The following is an 18,228-nucleotide window of genomic DNA, read 5'->3' on the forward strand; positions in this document are numbered from 1 at the left end:
CCATGGGCTCCGGGTCACTGAGCGGAGGACCTGGGTTCAATTTCGGTTGTCACTGGACATCCTCATCTTCACCCGAGGTGTGTGATTTAACCGTAGATGGCACGGGGAAAGGGTCTGGCTCACATACCCTCAAGTGTGTATTTCACTCGCCGATGAGCTTAGTACTATATGATCTCAAACCTGAGCTATCAAGCCAACCTTCGGTTTGGTAATTGTGGCTTGGTTATTATTATAAAATGAACTTGGTATATAATGTATCAAACGCCGCGCATAAGTGTCTGCTCGGAAAATGCCCTAATTTATTGTATATTAGTTTTTTAATTATTTATCATTTATTTAATCGTGAAAGAGATCACACACTTATTCTTAGTCTCATCTATTAGGCGGTAACTTGTCTTTAAACTAAATAGCGTAAGGACCATAACAAATGAAGGGGTAAATATGGGAAAATTAGCAACAAAAGTATATTTGAAAAGATTTAATAAACATTATAAACATAAATACTCATTTCTATAAGAACAAATTATACAACAAAAGGAAGACTTTTGTAATCTTGCTGTTTTAAGGCACAATGTAACCTGGGTAAGTATTTACACATCACAGAAACGTCGTTGAGAGAAAGTGTACGACAAAGCTACAAATAAGTATAATTGCACGTTTAAAATATGTCCATAGTTCCTTACATCCTCCTGTGATGACAACGTTGTTATTATAATAGTTATAAGTCAGCAAAATGCGACTTTTATATGAGAGATCACAATACATGAATTATTACTCCATGTGATAATAAATGCAAATATTTAAAATACAATGTCTACCTTGAAGATCAAAGGATCACATTTTTACGACCATAAGGTACCACATTTATTGTTATATACAAAATTCCTGATAAACAGTCTTCTTTCAGCTTAACAACTAGGAGTCTCAACTGTTTCAAAACCACAATCTCAAAATAATTCTGGATAACCATGGAAGAGCACGTTTATCACATCCTCTTTTTCATAAAATATATCAATTAAAAGCGATGCCTTCATGAATCTCAGTCATAAGATTCCCATTCAGTCTGTATCAAGGTTGGGATTAGAAAATAGTAAACTGTACCGAAATATCGACAGAAAAATCTATTAAACTTGCAAGGGTGAGCAGAGATATCAAAATGACCGCCCGAATAATTTGGAATGATGAGTTTTTCATCCCATCTGAAGCTTATTGAGCCAGATATTATTCGATACAATTATCCTCTCTCATCTCCTCCTGTGTCTCATAGTGACCGGGATTGAATTTTGCCTCATTTTGCATGTATGAGGATGAATTTCGAAAAACACCTTTAAATTCTATAGATTATTACGCGTAAACATTTTTTATCAAAATATGAAAGAGTGCAACGTAACTTTTTACGGCCGAATCCCGCACTTTTGGTGTAATTCCAACCCATTCTCACATATAAATGAATATTAATCTTTCACAAAGTCAACACAAGAATGAAATATATACATGTGGCTAAACGCCCACCAGGAAACCGTTCAAAAGAATATATTCAATTTTGGGCAGCCACTCCCAAAGTCACTGCAGTCGAGGATCGACCAAAAAGGTCCTTCTACCACGGCCTCCAAGGGCCTCCATCCTCCTCCCTCATCTCCTCCTGTGCCGGGCACCTCTTCATCACCAAGGAAAGGGGTTTCTGGAGCGGGGGGCTGAGGGGCCTGGTACAGGTGATGACCTCACCCATCCGGGGTACCGGCTGTGCCACCGGCGATCCCGCCACCACCGCCACCGGCTTCACCGCCTGCACCCTGCCGGGGCTGGGCCTCGGAACGGTCAGGGCGAAGGCGGCGGGGCCGTCGAACGCCACCGGGGACATGGAGGCGGAAGAGGAGGCGGTGGATGAGCACGAGGCCGTGGACGCGGTTCTCGATGGGTGGAAGGATGGCGCGGGGACGGCGAGCAGGGGAGGCGGGGACCCCGGCGAATCCGGCTGCGATGAGGAGCACGATGATGACGGCGTGGTGGAAGGAGGAGGAGGCTGCGTCCGGAAGGCTGCCGGCGAGGTGGTGCGCTGCTGCGCGGGCAGAACGAGGGCCAGGTCACCATTGGGAAGCCGGGTGGGCAGGAGCTGTAGGCCAGTGGCGGCGAAGAGAGCCGAGGTGGCCTGGGCAGAGGGGGCCATGCCACCGGACATCACCGGGCCTTGCTTTGGAGCCAGGGGTGGCAGGGGCGGAGAGTCGTCCACGGGCTCCGCCGGGGATCGGCCGGGGACAATGACTCCGCCATTCTCCGTGGTGGAGACGCCGTTGAGGCAGTGCGTTAGGTGGGAGAGGAGGCGTCGCTTGAAATGCTGGTCGACGGAGGGGGAAGAGGAGGGCGAAGAGGCGTCCGCGGCGTCCGCCGAGTGCCTCATCAGGAACCTGGACACTTCGGCGGCGCACTCGCTGAAGCCAGCCTTGTACTTGTTGAGCACAGTTGGATCGGCGGCCGCCGATAAAGCGGCCCGCTGTCTCCGCAGGGTCTCCAAGTGGCGAACGGTCATCTCGAGGATGTCGGCCTTCTCCAGCTTGGAATGCCTCGCGGGCTGAGGGACAAACAAAGAAATATGGTTAGCGAAATCGGCAGAGGACGTACATCGCATGCTTAAAATATTTTAAATCAACATATTTTGTTGACAAAATTTCCCTCAATATTCCGGTGGATATAAATATAGGCCATCTCACGTACTAATATCGCAGGAACATAATCCTAAAGATGTTTGTTAAAAAGATAAAAATAGGGTAAACCTTAATTTTCTCCATACCATGAGATATTACTGTTAATATTATTTTAATTAATAAATTGTCACTAAATCCTTCCCGAGTATACAGCGTCGCAAGTTAAAAATCGTAATTTTCCTTCTTTGTCAATTTCTCTGTCGCAATTCCCTTTATTGTACCACTTGTGCGCATAGTGCATATGTAAGATGAAATCATAACTTTGTCAGGGGAATTATTGTATATGATGTGGTCCAAAGTACTGGTGTCAAAACCAATTCAGCAAAAATTGTCTTCTGTTGCCAGAACTGAAAACATTCTACTGGGGAGCTATAGAACGACTGCAGTGGCGGCAGCGCCGAAGCCATTTACAATATTACTGAAATGTTCCCAAATTATGTCCGATATTTGGCAACTAGAATTGGTTTGCGGGGAAATAACACAGTGGAGTACCGACGACACCGCGTCGTATCTACCTACGTCTTTTTCAAATAAAAAATCTACCGCATCGTGATGAACGTCAAATTCGATGCCTCCATATGGGGCAGACGGAACGCATTCCCTCTTCGTACAAGTTTTATACTTTCTGTTCCATAACTTTGAAAATGCTATCAAGATATTCTAGCTGGCGGAAAAAAACAAGCTTTTAGTAACTCCGAGTCTGAACCTCGAAATTGTCAAATCTGTACTCAACGGAAACAAAATACAACGGAATGCCGGAGCACCTGCTAACGAGATATACTTTCCGTTGAAGAAAACGACTAATCCAGTCAATTTTTCTGAATGCTATGAGGTCTCAAAGCTCGGTGAGCTTGTAACTCAATCCTTCGCACGGAAATAAGGCGAGAGTCGAATATACCTGTAACAGCAAAAACTCGAAAGCAACAAGCCGTTGATGGAAGGGCTGAAATGGGGATTAAGTTGGGTGTGGAGAAGAATGAAATAAACATCTTTTGCAAAAAATAATAACCCCGTAAAAAGACCGAGTACGGAAGAATAAAAACTAAAAGAAAAGTTGAAATAGTATTGACTAATTTCCTCCAGTTACATTCTTTGCACACGAACGGCAGCGAATCGATCTTCGATAATAAATGAAACCGCAAAGAAAGATTAGGAATGGCATAGTGATTTTATGACTCAGTTGAGTATAAAATAGTGAGAACAAAGTACAATTTAATTGGCTTCATTATCAATAATTAAATAATGAAGCGATTGCATACTGGTCATGTCGTAGGTGTATGATAAGAAGCACCAGCGTGTCTACGTATTAGCTTAGATTCACCATCAAATTTATTTTATCGTCCTTTATAAAACCTTAGCCTAAACCCCAAGATATTTGTCCTTCACTCAACAACTAAATGATTAAAATTTCATTTTATTTTTAATTAATTTTCAATTCACAATCACCACACGAGTTTTAAAGGGCTTATTTCCAAGAGATTATAGAATTATTCTTGAAACATGAGCTTGCAAAGTTCGTTCCGTTAATGTTTCGGCTACTCAGGAACGTAAAAAAAGTAATGCAGCGGAAGAGGGACGAAATCATCTGGTAATTTGAGCACAATGCATGAAATTTGAAGAGTCTCTTAGAAAAAAAATACAAGCGGTAAGTGTTTTGAGTTCCCGATGACTACTTATAACTTCGACCACTCCCTGTGAAAAGGGAAGAAAGAGAAATGTAATACTTACGTCTTTCTTGGTGGCGTCCAGAATGAGAGCCTTAAGTTCGTTCAGGCAGTTGTTAATCCTCGCTCGCCTCCTCTTTTCCATGATAGGCTTATTGCTCTGAAAGAATATCAAAAGAACCCAGATGAGCACAACAATAGCGGATCAAAAAACAGGAATTACTTACAATAGCTTGACACGAAGAGAGCGAAAATAATCAAAGCATTTTATAAAAAATATAATAATTATATATAATCAAAAAGGTTTACTTGTTGAGCAGTGTAATATTCAGGTTTACTTTCTTTCATTACAAACTCAGCTTGAATTTTCAAGTTCACCAGAATTATCAAAGAATGGCATCGGTAGGTTAAAGATAATTATGTTTGAGTCCAATCCCTGATACTCCGAAATGCGGTTCCTAAAATTCAAAGGCGAATTGCTAACATGATTTGAGTATTGGATAGCATCGCCCATAAGTGAGATGGCATTTTCGATGATTACAGAAATGATTTCCTCTCAAATATTTACACGATTTCCATGAAGTATGTTTACTTGGATCCGCAATCATCTGGTTATCATAGCAGTCAATACACTGTCGCTGTCGCTATCCCCACATACCGCATGCAACTTTGCTCCGTCTTAACGTAAAGAAAATTCCGTCATAGTTAACGGGCCGATCCCTAGCGCCATTACATATACCAACCAAACAGACATGGGGGGTGCCGTCACCATGGTATGCTCCATTGGGTTTCTTTCTAACAGGGGAAGGAAGAGAAGTAAAATAAATTCCTCCCTAAGCCGCGAGGTTAGCACAACGCTGCAGGAGAACGCGGTGTCAGCATGACCTCCCGAAGGAGAGTCGGAGAAGAGCATTTTAACGCTCAGCTTCCAGTGATCAAACACGCGGGTGCGAAGGAAGGAGTAGGAGCTGGAAGGCCTCGCGACTAACGCCTTCCATGTGCCCGACGTCGGAAACTGGAAAGGTGTGCATCGCACGCGAACAAAGGCTAAGATAATGAAGGTGGACGAGGGGGAGGAAGGAAGGAAAGCCACGCGCCCCTTTCTTACCATGGCCCCCTTCTTTCAAGCCCCACATCTCCCCCCACCCACCACAAGGGCGGGCAGGAGTAGGAGAAGACGGGGAAGATGACGGAGGAGGCGGGCGCAGTCCCGCGCGTTGGAATCTCCTGCGGCGACGCGCTGTACTACATCCGGCGCGAGAGGCATCTGATAAAGCGAGCAAGGTCCCACGGCCGCCGCGTGGCAATGGGTTGCGTGGGAAGCGATTTATGGCGAGTGAAAGAATGCGCGGTGAGCGCCTCTTGACGGTCGGCCTTCGGCAGTCCTCGTAAGGTTGTGCGATGTTTTACACCCGATATCAGCCCACGGATTAAAAAAGGTACTGCGGTAATGATAAACATCTACGAGTCGAAACATATACATTAAGTAATGTCGAAGATCAATGCAAAAGGAATCATTATTCTCCGTATAGTGTATCGGTATTCATCCATATTTTAATATCATATCCAATCGAGCGTTTACCTAGGAGATATCTTCATCTCTTCTGAACGAAGTTGGAGTGCAAAACCTCGGGCTAAACCGCCTACGACATTGTCCCCACGGGACAATGTTGTAATGACATTATGTTACCATCATTTAAATTCTCTAAATACGAATTCTCCATTCAGTATAGCGTGATATATCAACCAGGTCTAGTTATCAAATGTTAACAATGCAAAATCGCCAAAAAAAGGTGCAGATCACATTTGCAAGATTTCATCCGTCCAATTTTCTCTTCGTAAAGTAGCTAATTGCGCATTAGATACCCTCCGTAGTCTACCTCCTGATCCATGGTACCCTGAGAAAATACGTGGGACTAATTTAGCTGCTCACATCCATAATTAAAGTAAAAGTTGAAACTGTGAAGGTGACAGTACTTCTCAGAAGAATTTATGTCCCGGACTATTATCCTTTATGAGTAATACAATGATTGTTCCGGGAACTAATCGCTCGTTTTACTTGGCTAATATTTTCTTTGTCCTCTGGGAGTTGTTTGCAATTTCAGGACAATTACAAATTTCAAATACATTTATGATACTGTTTCACTAGTAAAAAAATCTCTCGAAATTAATCGAAAGCAGTTTTTTCAAAATTTGAAATAATCAAAATAATTAATAAGCAGAATTTCTTTAGGTCAGGTGAAGTGTGAACCGTCGCTGCCGCCTTAGCCATGGAACGAGTTCTCACTATCTCCGCGAGAGAGCGCTGAAGCTCAGTCGAACGGAACCGCCACCAAGTTCTCGTTCCAGCGTTTCCCGCGCTTAGGAATGAGTTCATTTGAACTGCGATGACATTGAAGTTATTCAGCTTAATACGAATCCGATTCGATGGCTAATAGCAGGCACTCTAAAGGCTATAAAAACAAAAGAATATTGAGTCCTCAAGGTATACTCCGTAATAAAGAACTTCTCTCATACGGAAGTAAATGTATACTTCCAATTTATTTCAATGGAACCAATGCTCCTGTTTATCAAGTGTACTACAAAGTTCATTTTTCTTGCTTATAGAAATGTAGAAAATCTACCTGTCTTCAAACGCAATAAATATTCGTTCTGTGATATCCTTGTGGGAATGACGTACGTCATGCGAAAAGTAGGTACTTAAGGTATCCATTTTGAAGTAACTTTTACACTAATGATGCGAAAAATGGGCTTACAACTCATTTCTACCGAAAACAACAGGACCGCTTCCATGTGAATTCCGGAACTGACACTCAGCAGCGTACAGTGACACAATGTTTTACTCTTTTCGCTGAAAACAATAACAGTGGACGCTGTATGTACATTTTAGTCTTCAGTTTACCATTTTTCAAGGCCACTTGCTGACTCTTGGGTTCTTAACGAAGACTTTCAACGCTTCGATTTATTATTTTTTCGGGCACACTCGTAATAATCTAAGAAGATACTTAGGATCTTCGCCGTGAAGTATCTCATCTCAGAAAAGGACAGAAATATTTATTGCTTAAGAATTACCCACCACGGAATCATGTTTCCCAGATTTACCCATAAATAAATCGCCTGACTTTCCCTCATCCATTCCCCGAAAGAAGATAACTTCAAAAAATGCCTGATAATGCTGCTATACCCTCCATTTTCCGACACATTTTCTCCTTCAAAATTATAAGAGCTTAGAGCTTGAAAAAAATTTGAAAAGAAATCCTGGACCGAGTGAAAATGGTTTTGGTTTCTGGAAAGAAATGCATCGACCGATCCTGTTTGCAATGAAATGCAACCTTTTCACTCCGGCTAGCCTTCGCCAAAGAATCGCGCGCTTAAGCTCAATTTTTTTTCACCGAATTATCACCGTTCCGAATTTCCGCGGGAATAACACGAGCCGATCCATACGCGACCGTGCTCAGACAAAAATGCTCTGGAGAAACTTACTCGTATTTTTTTCCATCTCTCTCTCTCTCTCTCCTCCCTTATTTTCTTCCTTAAACGGCAGTAATTTGCGTCCCTTAAGACCGTCTTGCAACCGAAAAAGTGACCTCGGGCAAGCAATTTCGATTCGTAAAACGCCCTCTTCACCGGCGACCATCAAAACTAAAGCGAAGTAAGGAATACCGTCATTACCGTGCCGTAATAACGTCCCGGGTCGGATTTTAGTGCTCATCCTGGGACCTCCCTCCCTCCTCTCTTGAAAAAGCAAACCAACCCCAGGTCGGAAGCACCGAGGTTACCTCAACAGGTGTTCTCGGAATTCGCGAGTGATGGGAGGATGCGCACGTTTCTCGATGGTGAGGGGAGTGAAGGTAAGAGGGTTGTAATTGGGAAATGAAACCGTAGAAGAGGCATCACTCCTTGAGTTCATGCGGTGGGCAACACACCGTACCGCTACGCTGTGAATTGGTATCTAGAGTATGACAGTGATTCATTGGCTGTTTCTCAGTTTTACTCTTTTCTCCTGCCATAAATATCCAACAAAGCATCAGCATAAACAAAAGGCAATTCTTTCCTCTTCCAATGACAGGCAAAGTGTAATTATTCCATATTATTATGCAACTTATGAGATAGTACCAGGACGAGAAAATTAAGGGCAATTAGACATTAATGATTACTTTTGTTGTCGATTCTCAACCTTGGTTTAAAAAAGAATAGCTCTTTACAAGAATTAACATCGCCAAACTTATCTAAAAGGAGGGCGTAAATTGAAGCAAGTGTATAAAGGGGAATAGATTGGGGGTTTTTACATAGAAATTAACTTTAGTCTCGCTGCTTTTAATAGCAATGTTCTTCCACTGAGGAATCTTTCTAGAGGTAATACGCATGCATGATATACATATAAATATCCCACGGACAATAATCATGCCGAGGGAATAAAAAAATATTTGCCCCAAAGGGTTCTGCGACCTTTAAAAGCGGACTATCGCTCTCACAAATGGGACTCAACGAGGCATGTGTTCGGCGTCCGCGGTGAAAGGGCAGCCGCACATTATCGCGGTTATAAAGAATGGCGAGGAGGAGAAGGAAACCGCTTTTGAGAAGGCGAGTGATCGCCCCTCGCGGTTCGCGCGCGCGCTCATTGACTTTCTCGATCGCGGCGGCAGCGACTCCGTTTGCGGTTTGGATGTTACGACCACGTGTTGCTGCGGGGAGTGGGTGGGGGAGAAAGTGGAGGAGCGTGAAGCGGATGGTAGGAGAGGACGGATGTTGTCCGCCAGTGACACCCACCGCGGGAACAAAAGGTGCGCTGAATCCCGACACACAACCTCTTCAAGAACTCTAATCCGTTCTCCTTGCTTCCAAATCGATAATATGAATGTTCCTTTACTTACGATTTTTCGGGGATTACGAGTTAGTCATTAATAATACTTGAGACATCCCATTTGGGTCAGTGTTTCATCAATAATTTACAGTTTAGAGAAAAAGGATGAAAGGGTTTGGAGGAGATTTGATAGATAAAGGGTAACGGATAGAAAAACGGAGATATTGGACGTTTGATATTGCATGAGAAAGAAATTAATAAGGACTAAAGAAGATAATATTTTAGAGCAAACAAGGGGTGTTACCGCGATACATATAGCATAATAACCTTTAGGGGCCTTCAAAAAACATTTTATAGGTATAATACCTTAAAGAATGTGTTCGTTACTGTGATATCATGAGAATGTTCAAAAGATAAGTAGTGTATTGTAAGGCATCGTCCAAAACTTATCACCGATAAGTAGATTATTCTAGGTGATTTATGTAGTTTTATATAATTCCAAACTAGCCCACACAATAGCCAATTTTACATATTTCTATCATGACGGGTATTTTTTCAATTTGATGTTTTGTTCCGCTCCTCCCGAAGGATAGATCTAACATTTTTCTCCATACCTCAAACTGCACGAAGAAACTTACGTGGAGTGAGGGAGGTGAGAGGAGTTGGTGGTGTCAGGGCGACGGTGTGTCTGCCTGCGTGGCTGGCTGGTTTCGCCGCCGCCCCGCGGTGACTCGCTTCTTTTTTCGACACGGCGTCATGACTCGCGGAGGATGTGGTCGACTGTAAGGGGGGTGCGGGGGGTGCAGAGGAAGGGGGTGTCGTGGGTGGCGGAGGACGGAGGGATTTATCTTTCGGAAGGGGATTTCTTCGCCGCGCACGGATTGAGACGGATTGATACGCGAGCCGCCGCTTTCCCCCCCTCCCCTATCCTCTCCGTCGTTTTTTTGCCCGCGTCGGTCCGCACCACCTTCTTTCTCTCTTCGGCGACGGTGATCGTCCGGCCGCCGGAGCCTTCGTCATCCACTCGCCCTATGATGCCCTTGTGGGGACGACGCGGCGCGTCGGAGAGCGCGCGCGCGATGGGGCCATGGGGAATTGTTGGAGGAAGGACGAGGTGGGGTGGAGAGCTCAGTCACCCGGAGGGAGACATTTCCCGCGTCCGCTCGAGTGCACCGGTGCGAGGACGTTCGCTTCGGGCGTGCCGAAAGAGAGAAGGGGACGGGTTAGGGGCGAATCAGTGACTGCCCAAGCCAAAATACTGATTTTTTTCCGAATCCACCCCTCGCCTCCGTGCCCATTCTCTCTTTCTTTGTCGCCCCAAGCGTCACTTCCATGCTCCATGGAAAGGCGAACACCGGTTGCATGTGAACTCGTAACTCAGTGACACAAATAATTGAAAAAAGCAATTTTCATTTTGACTTGGAGCTCACACAGATTGCATGTACACCGGGTATTCATAGTAAGACGTCAAGAAAGCCCTCGAGGCTGCAGCAAAGTCTCGGCTGATTCAGGAGTCTCCAGTCAGATATATTAAGATAGTTGTTTATTGATTTTAGGTAGTAAACATTGGTTGAAAACCCTAAGTACCTAAATAAAAGGTTGTGCTGAATTGAACGTTCTTCACTTGTTCCAAAATTTTGAAAGGCCTTTGAAAGTCTGCATTAATACGAATGCAAGAGTTGATATTGATGTTATCTTTAAATTAAAAGCTTTGAAAGCTTTAGTGCGGGTTACTTGATTCCTCCGAATTCTGCTTTGCAGAACATAATTTCAATAATCAACCCGGAACCCTGAATGGTGACGATGCAATTAATTGGCCTCAGCTAATAAATCAGATTTCATAAAGCAATACCTGGATAAATTCAGACAAAAAAACAAACTTTAAATAAAATTAGATCCCTTTTCTCAGTGCTAAACGAAGTAAATTATCAACGTATTGAAAAGAAATAAAATAAATATACTTCCATCGGTCGAAAAGCGGCATAATTAAATTTCAATCCGTAAACGTGACAAAAATTATCGTTTGATTATTATTTTGATGAGAGCAATTTCAAGAACCCTTCTGCAAATTACCGCATCCGGCTAATTTCATCGAGAGCTTCCATTTGACGGTTACGAATGGTACGGCACCAAGTCGATTACACGTTCAGGAGCGGTCCACTTTATTGCCTTTGAGCGGCGAAGGCACTTCATTGCAAAGGGCTCAAACTGGGAAATCCTTCTAGAAGCACTATCTATTCTTTCTTAAATCGTTTCTATCAAGGTTGCTGGTCGACGATATGGCTGAAACCGATACAACATTTTTTTAGAGGACAAACTAATATTGTTCGAGGGGAAACAAGTTTCTCACCAGATAACTTCAAGGATATCACAGCATCGGGTAGCTGGGAAGGGATATATACATATATATATATATATATATATATATATATATATATATATATATATATATATGTATGTATGTATGTATGTATGTATACATATATATAGGTATGTATATATTTCCTTCACGAACTCTTGCCATGACAGCGGTTTCCGGTTTAACGTGCACGAGTTCGGACCAAGTGCTATGCGACAGGATTTTCTTAAATTGTCCAACAAATTTTTTTTCTTCGCTTTGCAGGATTTATAGCCATCCAACTGATAACTACGAGAACTATGAGTACCAGGAGGGGAGGAATGTTACAGAGCTCTATCACTCTCCCGTTTCACCATTCTCCGAGAGCAGAGTTCTCATGTCAGTGAAAATACAGGTAAGTCACACGTTGACATTAAAACTAAATCTTAAACGTATAATCAAAGGCTTTATAGCACTGAATAAGATGCATACATTTTTTAAATTGTATACCAAAATAGTAGAACCACTCCCGCACTTATCCCAAGGAGTTTTTCGGGGCTATTTTTTTTATTTAGGTCTTCAAAGAGTGCTCATTTTTCCCATCATTTTGAATGATTCCGCCACACTGAGCGTCGCCTCCCCATTCTTTTCAAGCTATAAAAAAAAAGAATTGATCTCGATATAACTTTTAAAATTCACGTAGATCTCAATCCACTAGTTCTCTCTCTCTTTCCCTGATGCTCCAAACATTACATTCTCTCCCCAAAGTCACGTTTTGGTGTGTTCTAATCCCACCCCGTCAGCCGCACACATGCGCGTGTATAAGAAGATATATACGTATTTTTTTCTTGAGAGTTCCGCGTAATTTTAGCCTTTTCGTAACCGATCCACGACCGATTGCGGTTCCCTCTCGAAGGTTCCCGCTTGTGTTCAATTGAGATAAACTTTAAACTATAAAAAAGAACCGTGCCTCTCGGGATTTTCAACGTAGCCTACGCACCCACTATGCGTCATCTTTTCGCACGTCCTCCGTTGGATCCGTGTGGGCGTCGCACACGCACACGGAGAAATTGCGATGGAAGGGATGGATGGATGGAAACGGTTCGACGAACGGACAGGAGAGAGTCGGATTCCCGCTAAAAAAATTCGCACACTTGTACATTTACGCATGCACTCCAAAAGGACGGAGGGAAGAAAAAAAGCATGATACGTCCGTGTGGGAGGAGAGTAGGTATATCACGCACTAAACGCCCCGTGGCGAGGTATTTGCCGAACACCTGTTGCGCCCAGAGCCAAGAGAGAGAGGGAGGGAAGGAGTGAGGCTTCCTGAGCCGTCTCTTTTTCCCTTCGAGGGCTTAACCACGAAAAGGGGAGGAGGAAGAGGGGAATGCGAGAGAGAGAGGGAACATGGGGCGAGTCGACGAGACCGACCAAACCGCTCGGAACAGACGGACAGGCGCGGCGTGTGTATCCATAAGGAAGGAGAGGGAAGATGAGGAGAAGCGAAGGGATTGAGGAAAACCGGTGTCGCGGAGGGGGCGGGAGATGACTCACGCCGGACGATATATTGCGAGCGGCGAATGCCTGGGAAAGGATTCTCGTTCCTCCGCGGAAGGATTGGAGGCGGTGGTCGCTCGAATGACGCGTTTCAATAACACTTCCTTAAAGCCCCGCGGGGCGCGCCTTTACTTTATGTCCATACACATTTACACATATATAAGCGTTCCCACTCATGTCCACGGTAGCATTTCAACAAGGCCGTCCGGATATTGATACTGCTCGGGGGATCACCGAGATGCAGGGCGATTAAAGCTTCCACTTCCCCGACTTCCTACATTGACCCCTTTACGCGCTGATTTTACACTATATCCAATTATTAAAATACTGCACGCACGGCAATTTTGTTCAACGGTTGCATCCGCAAGTGGCGGATATCCGGAATCTTTCACTCTAACGCGTGATAGCGCAACTGAATATTTTCGTTGTTTTGACAAATATATTATTTGATGTGAACAACGGGCAGGATCGCAAGATCAAGAGTCGTAATAATGCTCAGCCATGATGATGATTTTTCATCTAAATTATCTAGTTTTGATAATTAAGGTCGCATTAAAACGTGAGGGCACAACAATGTCCTCTTATGGCAAGGCCCTCGAAAGAAATCTGTCTGTAAGCGGGGGCACAGCCTCGACAATCACTTCGTAGATCACACATGTAGGGTTTCGCCTCGCTATGAGATCAACAGGTGAGCTGACCATCATTTCTCAACCCATGTGCCCTGACGATGTTCACGGGGATTAGGCAGTCATCCAAGCGAAGAGGATGTTCATAATGCATGGGCTCATAACCACAGCTCAAGTAAACAGGCATTGAAAGTATGAAGTACTATTAGAAAGCCTATGGCTTAAAGTGAAGTACGATGAATCGGAAACAAATATAGTTGAAGGGCACTAAACAAGACCAGAATTCAGAGGCTTGACACCAGATATAGCTTCTGAACATCCAGTGGACGGACAAAGACATAAATGAGTTTAAGGCAAAGAAGAAGAACCTTCATGTGGAACAAAATTCAAAAAATGATTAGCAGCTAACGCAAGTAAACCGTAATGAACATAACCCACGGAAAATTAAAGTGAATCTTGAATGAGAAATACCAAGTGATGAATGAATCAATTGAGATGAGATAAAAACGGAATTTACTGCTATTTAATGGCGAAGATTGGTAGGTGGTCTTGTGGCAGATGTTCGGAAGACTTAATGAATCAAAGGCAGTAAGTACTGTCAACAAAAAATTCATTAACGCCCAGAAAACTACTAAAAAAAAGCTGTTACGTAGCAGAGTAGACTGCGACAAAAATGAATGTACACATATAGAAGAATAAATATATACATATGCACATATAGTAGGATGATTCCAATTTTTACGGTCGACTAATCATGTATCCTTCGTAACCTTTAAATTAACGATTGATTGTTAATGCGGGATGGCACAATTTTCAAAGGAGGGTGTATTCCTGGTTTATTCGAATTGAATCTCGCATTGCACGACGGTATTAACAAGGTCTCCTTATCCATACAGGGTGTCGGTGACGCTCGATTAGGACTCGACGGCTCGGGGCCAGTGATTGACAATAGTGACACTTCGCGCTTTCCAAGTGCTGCTTCAATGACCACGGCTGGCGCCAAATCGCAAATTATACTGTTACAGAGCAAAGTTATTCTTTTCATTATAATTTTCACAGCCACTTTAATGACTTTCCCAGCGGCAAAATTTGCACAACTGCTCTCCACCACCTAAGTGCGGTCGGTGATGTGCCAATGAATTCGGCGAAGAAACTCACCCTTCTGTTGTCCGTGGCGCTCCTTCGGTGTGCCGAAGGCATTGTCGTCCCGGTGACTGCGGCTGAGGCGGTGGTCGCGGCCGCGACTTCGACGGTCGATCCTGCGGCATTTCCAACGGGGGCACCGTTGGGGACCAAAGGCCCGCCGGGCACACCGGCCGGGGCCACGACGCCGCCGCCCACCACAACCATGGGGGTCCCTCCGACCGCCGTGGGAACGCCGGCGGAGCCCGGAGACCCGCTAGCACCCATCTCCGGAACCGCCGTCTTCGATGGACGTCTCGTCAAAATAGTCGAGGGGGTTTCGAACACACGCACACACGTCCCGAGAGCCGTTGTTTGTCTGTACGTCCCCCCTCAGTTCGTCGCGACGGATGGCAAGTCACGGGTTAATTTTGAAGTTCTGGCCGTTAAGGGGCCTTCACAGGTTTCCGGGAAAGGATCAAGTCCCCAGAAATCCCGAGTGATGAGTGCGCGAGAGTACGCGGGCCGTGCTGGGCACCGACGCCCTTCTCACCGGCGAAGATCACACACAAACACCACCTCAAACACGAGAGAGAGCGAGCGCGCGCTGTATACAGATAAATTTGGCCCCAGCGGATGCTGCTGTGCACGTGTTAGCCGCCCGCGTGCCTTTGCTCGACTGACTTGAGTGGCGTGAGAGCGAGTGGAGGAATGTCCGTGTCCCTTCCCACACCCTTCCCTCCTCACCCTCCTCTCCCCCCTCCCCAATGGCCTACGAGGGAGCCACCGCCGAACCGAACGCAAGGCACTCCGACAACAAACCCTCATCTCCCGCTCCCCTCCCCCACCTCCCGCCCTACCGAACCCCTCCCCCACCCCTCCCTCCCTCGAGTGGAAACCACGGGCGGCCGTCACCCTTCGCCCTCCCCCCCAAACCCTCCTCCCCATCCTCGCACGATTGCCTGCGCCGCCGACCGACCCGACGGTCCCTCCTCCGCCTCCCCCCCACTCTCAACACCACCCAACCCCCCAACCTCCCCGCCACCCCCCCGGGCCCTCCACCGACCAGAGTCGTGGGCAACCGGCCAACGCGGCTCGCGCCCGCCTCGCTGCCTGCGCGTGCTATGAGAGAGAGAAGGAAAGGAGTAGTGAGAGATGAGGGAGGGGGCGAGAGAGAAGGGACAGAGGAGAGGATGGGATCGCTCTGGCGGCGGAGAAGGGCCGTTGGGAGAGAGAGCGGGCGCGCACACGCTGGCGGTAGTGCCTCCCGGTGAAGGAGTGCGACGCTTCCCTTGCGGAACTCGCTGGTCCTTCTCTGCATGGATTTGATGATTTTGTCATCCGTTTAATAATATTTATATTGAATTTAATGAATTAACTGGAAGCTTCACTTGTTTATTTGAACACGCAGACCATTGAAACTTTTAGAAAATAACAAATTATTTGAGTCTAACGCTAAATCCGAAGGAATAATCCTATTCCCTCATAACAATGACTGTGGGGACCACATGAGAAGTTAGAAGAAACTGATTGTCGAATTTTTCGTTGCAATTCATAATTTTTTCCTATCCGAATTCGAGATCACAGATTTAGCAAATGCGTACGACAATTTCAATTGGAGAGTCCCGGATGGCATTAATCACTATTACCCATTACTTAAATCAAGGGTTGCCTCAAATATCCTGCCATGCACCTTCGTGTTGGCTAGATTTATGTACTTTTAATTTCCATGTTCCACATTTTCTTTCGCGTATGTTTCTGGACAGGACAAAGATATCTACTATCAAATCCAGATTCACCATCTGTGGGCTAACCCCAATATTGAACCTATCATAGGTCGTTCACACTCATCAGAGCTAACGTATATTAAAAAAAGAGTTAAATTAAAAATACAAAAATATATGACCATGCATTAAATTAGCTGCAAATGGATTTGCTAACGTTTGAATTTATTATGAGACTTTAAGCATTTTCATTTATGCAAACATGTTGAAAGATATGAAATGGTAATTTAGGGAAACATGAAAACTTAGATGGATGGCTTTTGGATGGATGGTTGGGATTTCCAGTCATTTTCACTGTTAGCCTGGATTGCCACTGTATCCTGCGAAAAAATGACTAGTACAATTGATTGACATTGGCACCTTCATCTAGTATTGTTAAAGTGATAGCCTCGCACACCCACGCACAAAATCATACTGATTATGGAAAATACTGTTGTACATAAATGGTGAAAGTGTTATTGAATTTTAGGGAATATCAAATTAAATTTCCATAAGTTCCCCACTTTCCAGTCATTGTTACGTATTAGTATTGCAACTTTGGAGTTGTTTGCTCAGTTTCAGTTTTGGTTTTGATTCCTTCTTATTAACTTTATGGCTTCATATTTCTTCCCTTTCACGGCCGAATTATTTGTTTCATTTATCTTCTCCTGTGTCTTTAAATGCACTTCTCCCATTTCCAGCAGTCTGCTGCAAGTTGTCTTATCTTTATACTCGGGTGTGTGCAGTTCGTCTATCCACTCCCCTCTTCAATTCCATCCAAGCTCTCCTTCTTCTCTCATTTATACGCTAATGTGGGTATAGATTTGCATGGATGTGCCGATTTTGTATGTGGTTTAGTTCTCTTTTACGGGTGGTGACCTTACACCCCCCGCCACACGCCCTTGCGGCGGCTGGCGGAGTATGAAGTAGATGTATGTAAAATTCTCTGTCATTTATTCGTGACGTCAATTTTATCATCAAGTTTTCTACAGCATGCATTTCCATAGTAATTTTGTGTGCTGCTACTATTCAGGTCACCCTACTGTAGTCACAGAAGGTGGGTTCTTATCGAGAAAACAGAATCTGTACGCACCAGAACCTTTACAATACGTTTTGGAAGGATGCTCCCTTGCCCTTATTTTATATCAATATTTGAATGCTAATATTTTGATGACATTTTTAACTTGAGCTTGTATTGCTAACTTAATGCGTTGAATAAATGACATTACTAAATTTGTGGTAAAGTTATCCGATTCGGACAAAAATGTTTCGTAAAAACAGGAAGCTTCAAACATTTAATATCGCATTACATGTATGTCTATTGGATGAATCTCAGAAGGCTGAATGATCGTATTAAAGGGTTTTGAGCATGCGGTTGCTCTTATGGAATTGAGGAAATTACCCAGGACTAGAATTGCATCGGCATCCAACAGTCGTCTGTCCTAACTCTCCGTATCACACCATTCCATTGGCATGTGGCGGTAGGAGTTGTAAAAGAACGAGGAAATGCGGCTGGATTTGACAAAATTGTACATTGTGTATCATGAATGGCGGACTTTATATAAGAATTTGTGTCACGAATGGTGAACTTTTCATAAGAATTTAGAGGAAACTCTATCATGAGCGCAATATGTAGACTAGGTGGGTCGCGG

The 18,228-nt window shown here is 44.3% G+C and overlaps 1 protein-coding gene across 1 annotated transcript; it reads right to left on the reverse strand.

Annotated features, from left to right (window-relative positions):
- Positions 1-501: 501 nt before the first annotated feature.
- Positions 502-15,464, reverse strand: hry (bHLH transcriptional repressor hairy). Its single transcript, XM_071589887.1, has 3 exons — positions 14,850-15,464; positions 4,431-4,526; positions 502-2,569 (listed from the first exon to the last, which is right to left on the reverse strand). Exons 1-3 carry the CDS (start codon positions 15,099-15,101, stop codon positions 1,598-1,600), a joined length of 1,320 nt encoding a protein of 439 aa, XP_071445988.1. The 5' UTR covers positions 15,102-15,464; the 3' UTR covers positions 502-1,597.
- Between the last annotated feature and the right edge of the window lie 2,764 nt (positions 15,465-18,228).

The sequence above is a fragment of the Hetaerina americana genome, unplaced genomic scaffold, assembly GCF_022747635.1.
Source record: "Hetaerina americana unplaced genomic scaffold, ioHetAmer1.1.p SCAF_4, whole genome shotgun sequence".
NCBI classification, from domain to species: Eukaryota; Metazoa; Arthropoda; class Insecta; order Odonata; family Calopterygidae; genus Hetaerina; species Hetaerina americana.

Coding starts and splice junctions, on each gene's coding strand:
- hry (XM_071589887.1), bottom strand. CDS start 15,101: ATGGGTGCTAGCGGGTCTCCGGGCTCCGCCGGCGTTCCCACGGCGGTC. Junction 4,527..14,849: donor GCGCCACGGACAACAGAAGG/GTGAGTTTCTTC, acceptor ATATTCTTTCAG/AGCAATAAGCCTATCATGGA. Junction 2,570..4,430: donor TGGACGCCACCAAGAAAGAC/GTAAGTATTACA, acceptor TTTGTCCCTCAG/CCCGCGAGGCATTCCAAGCT.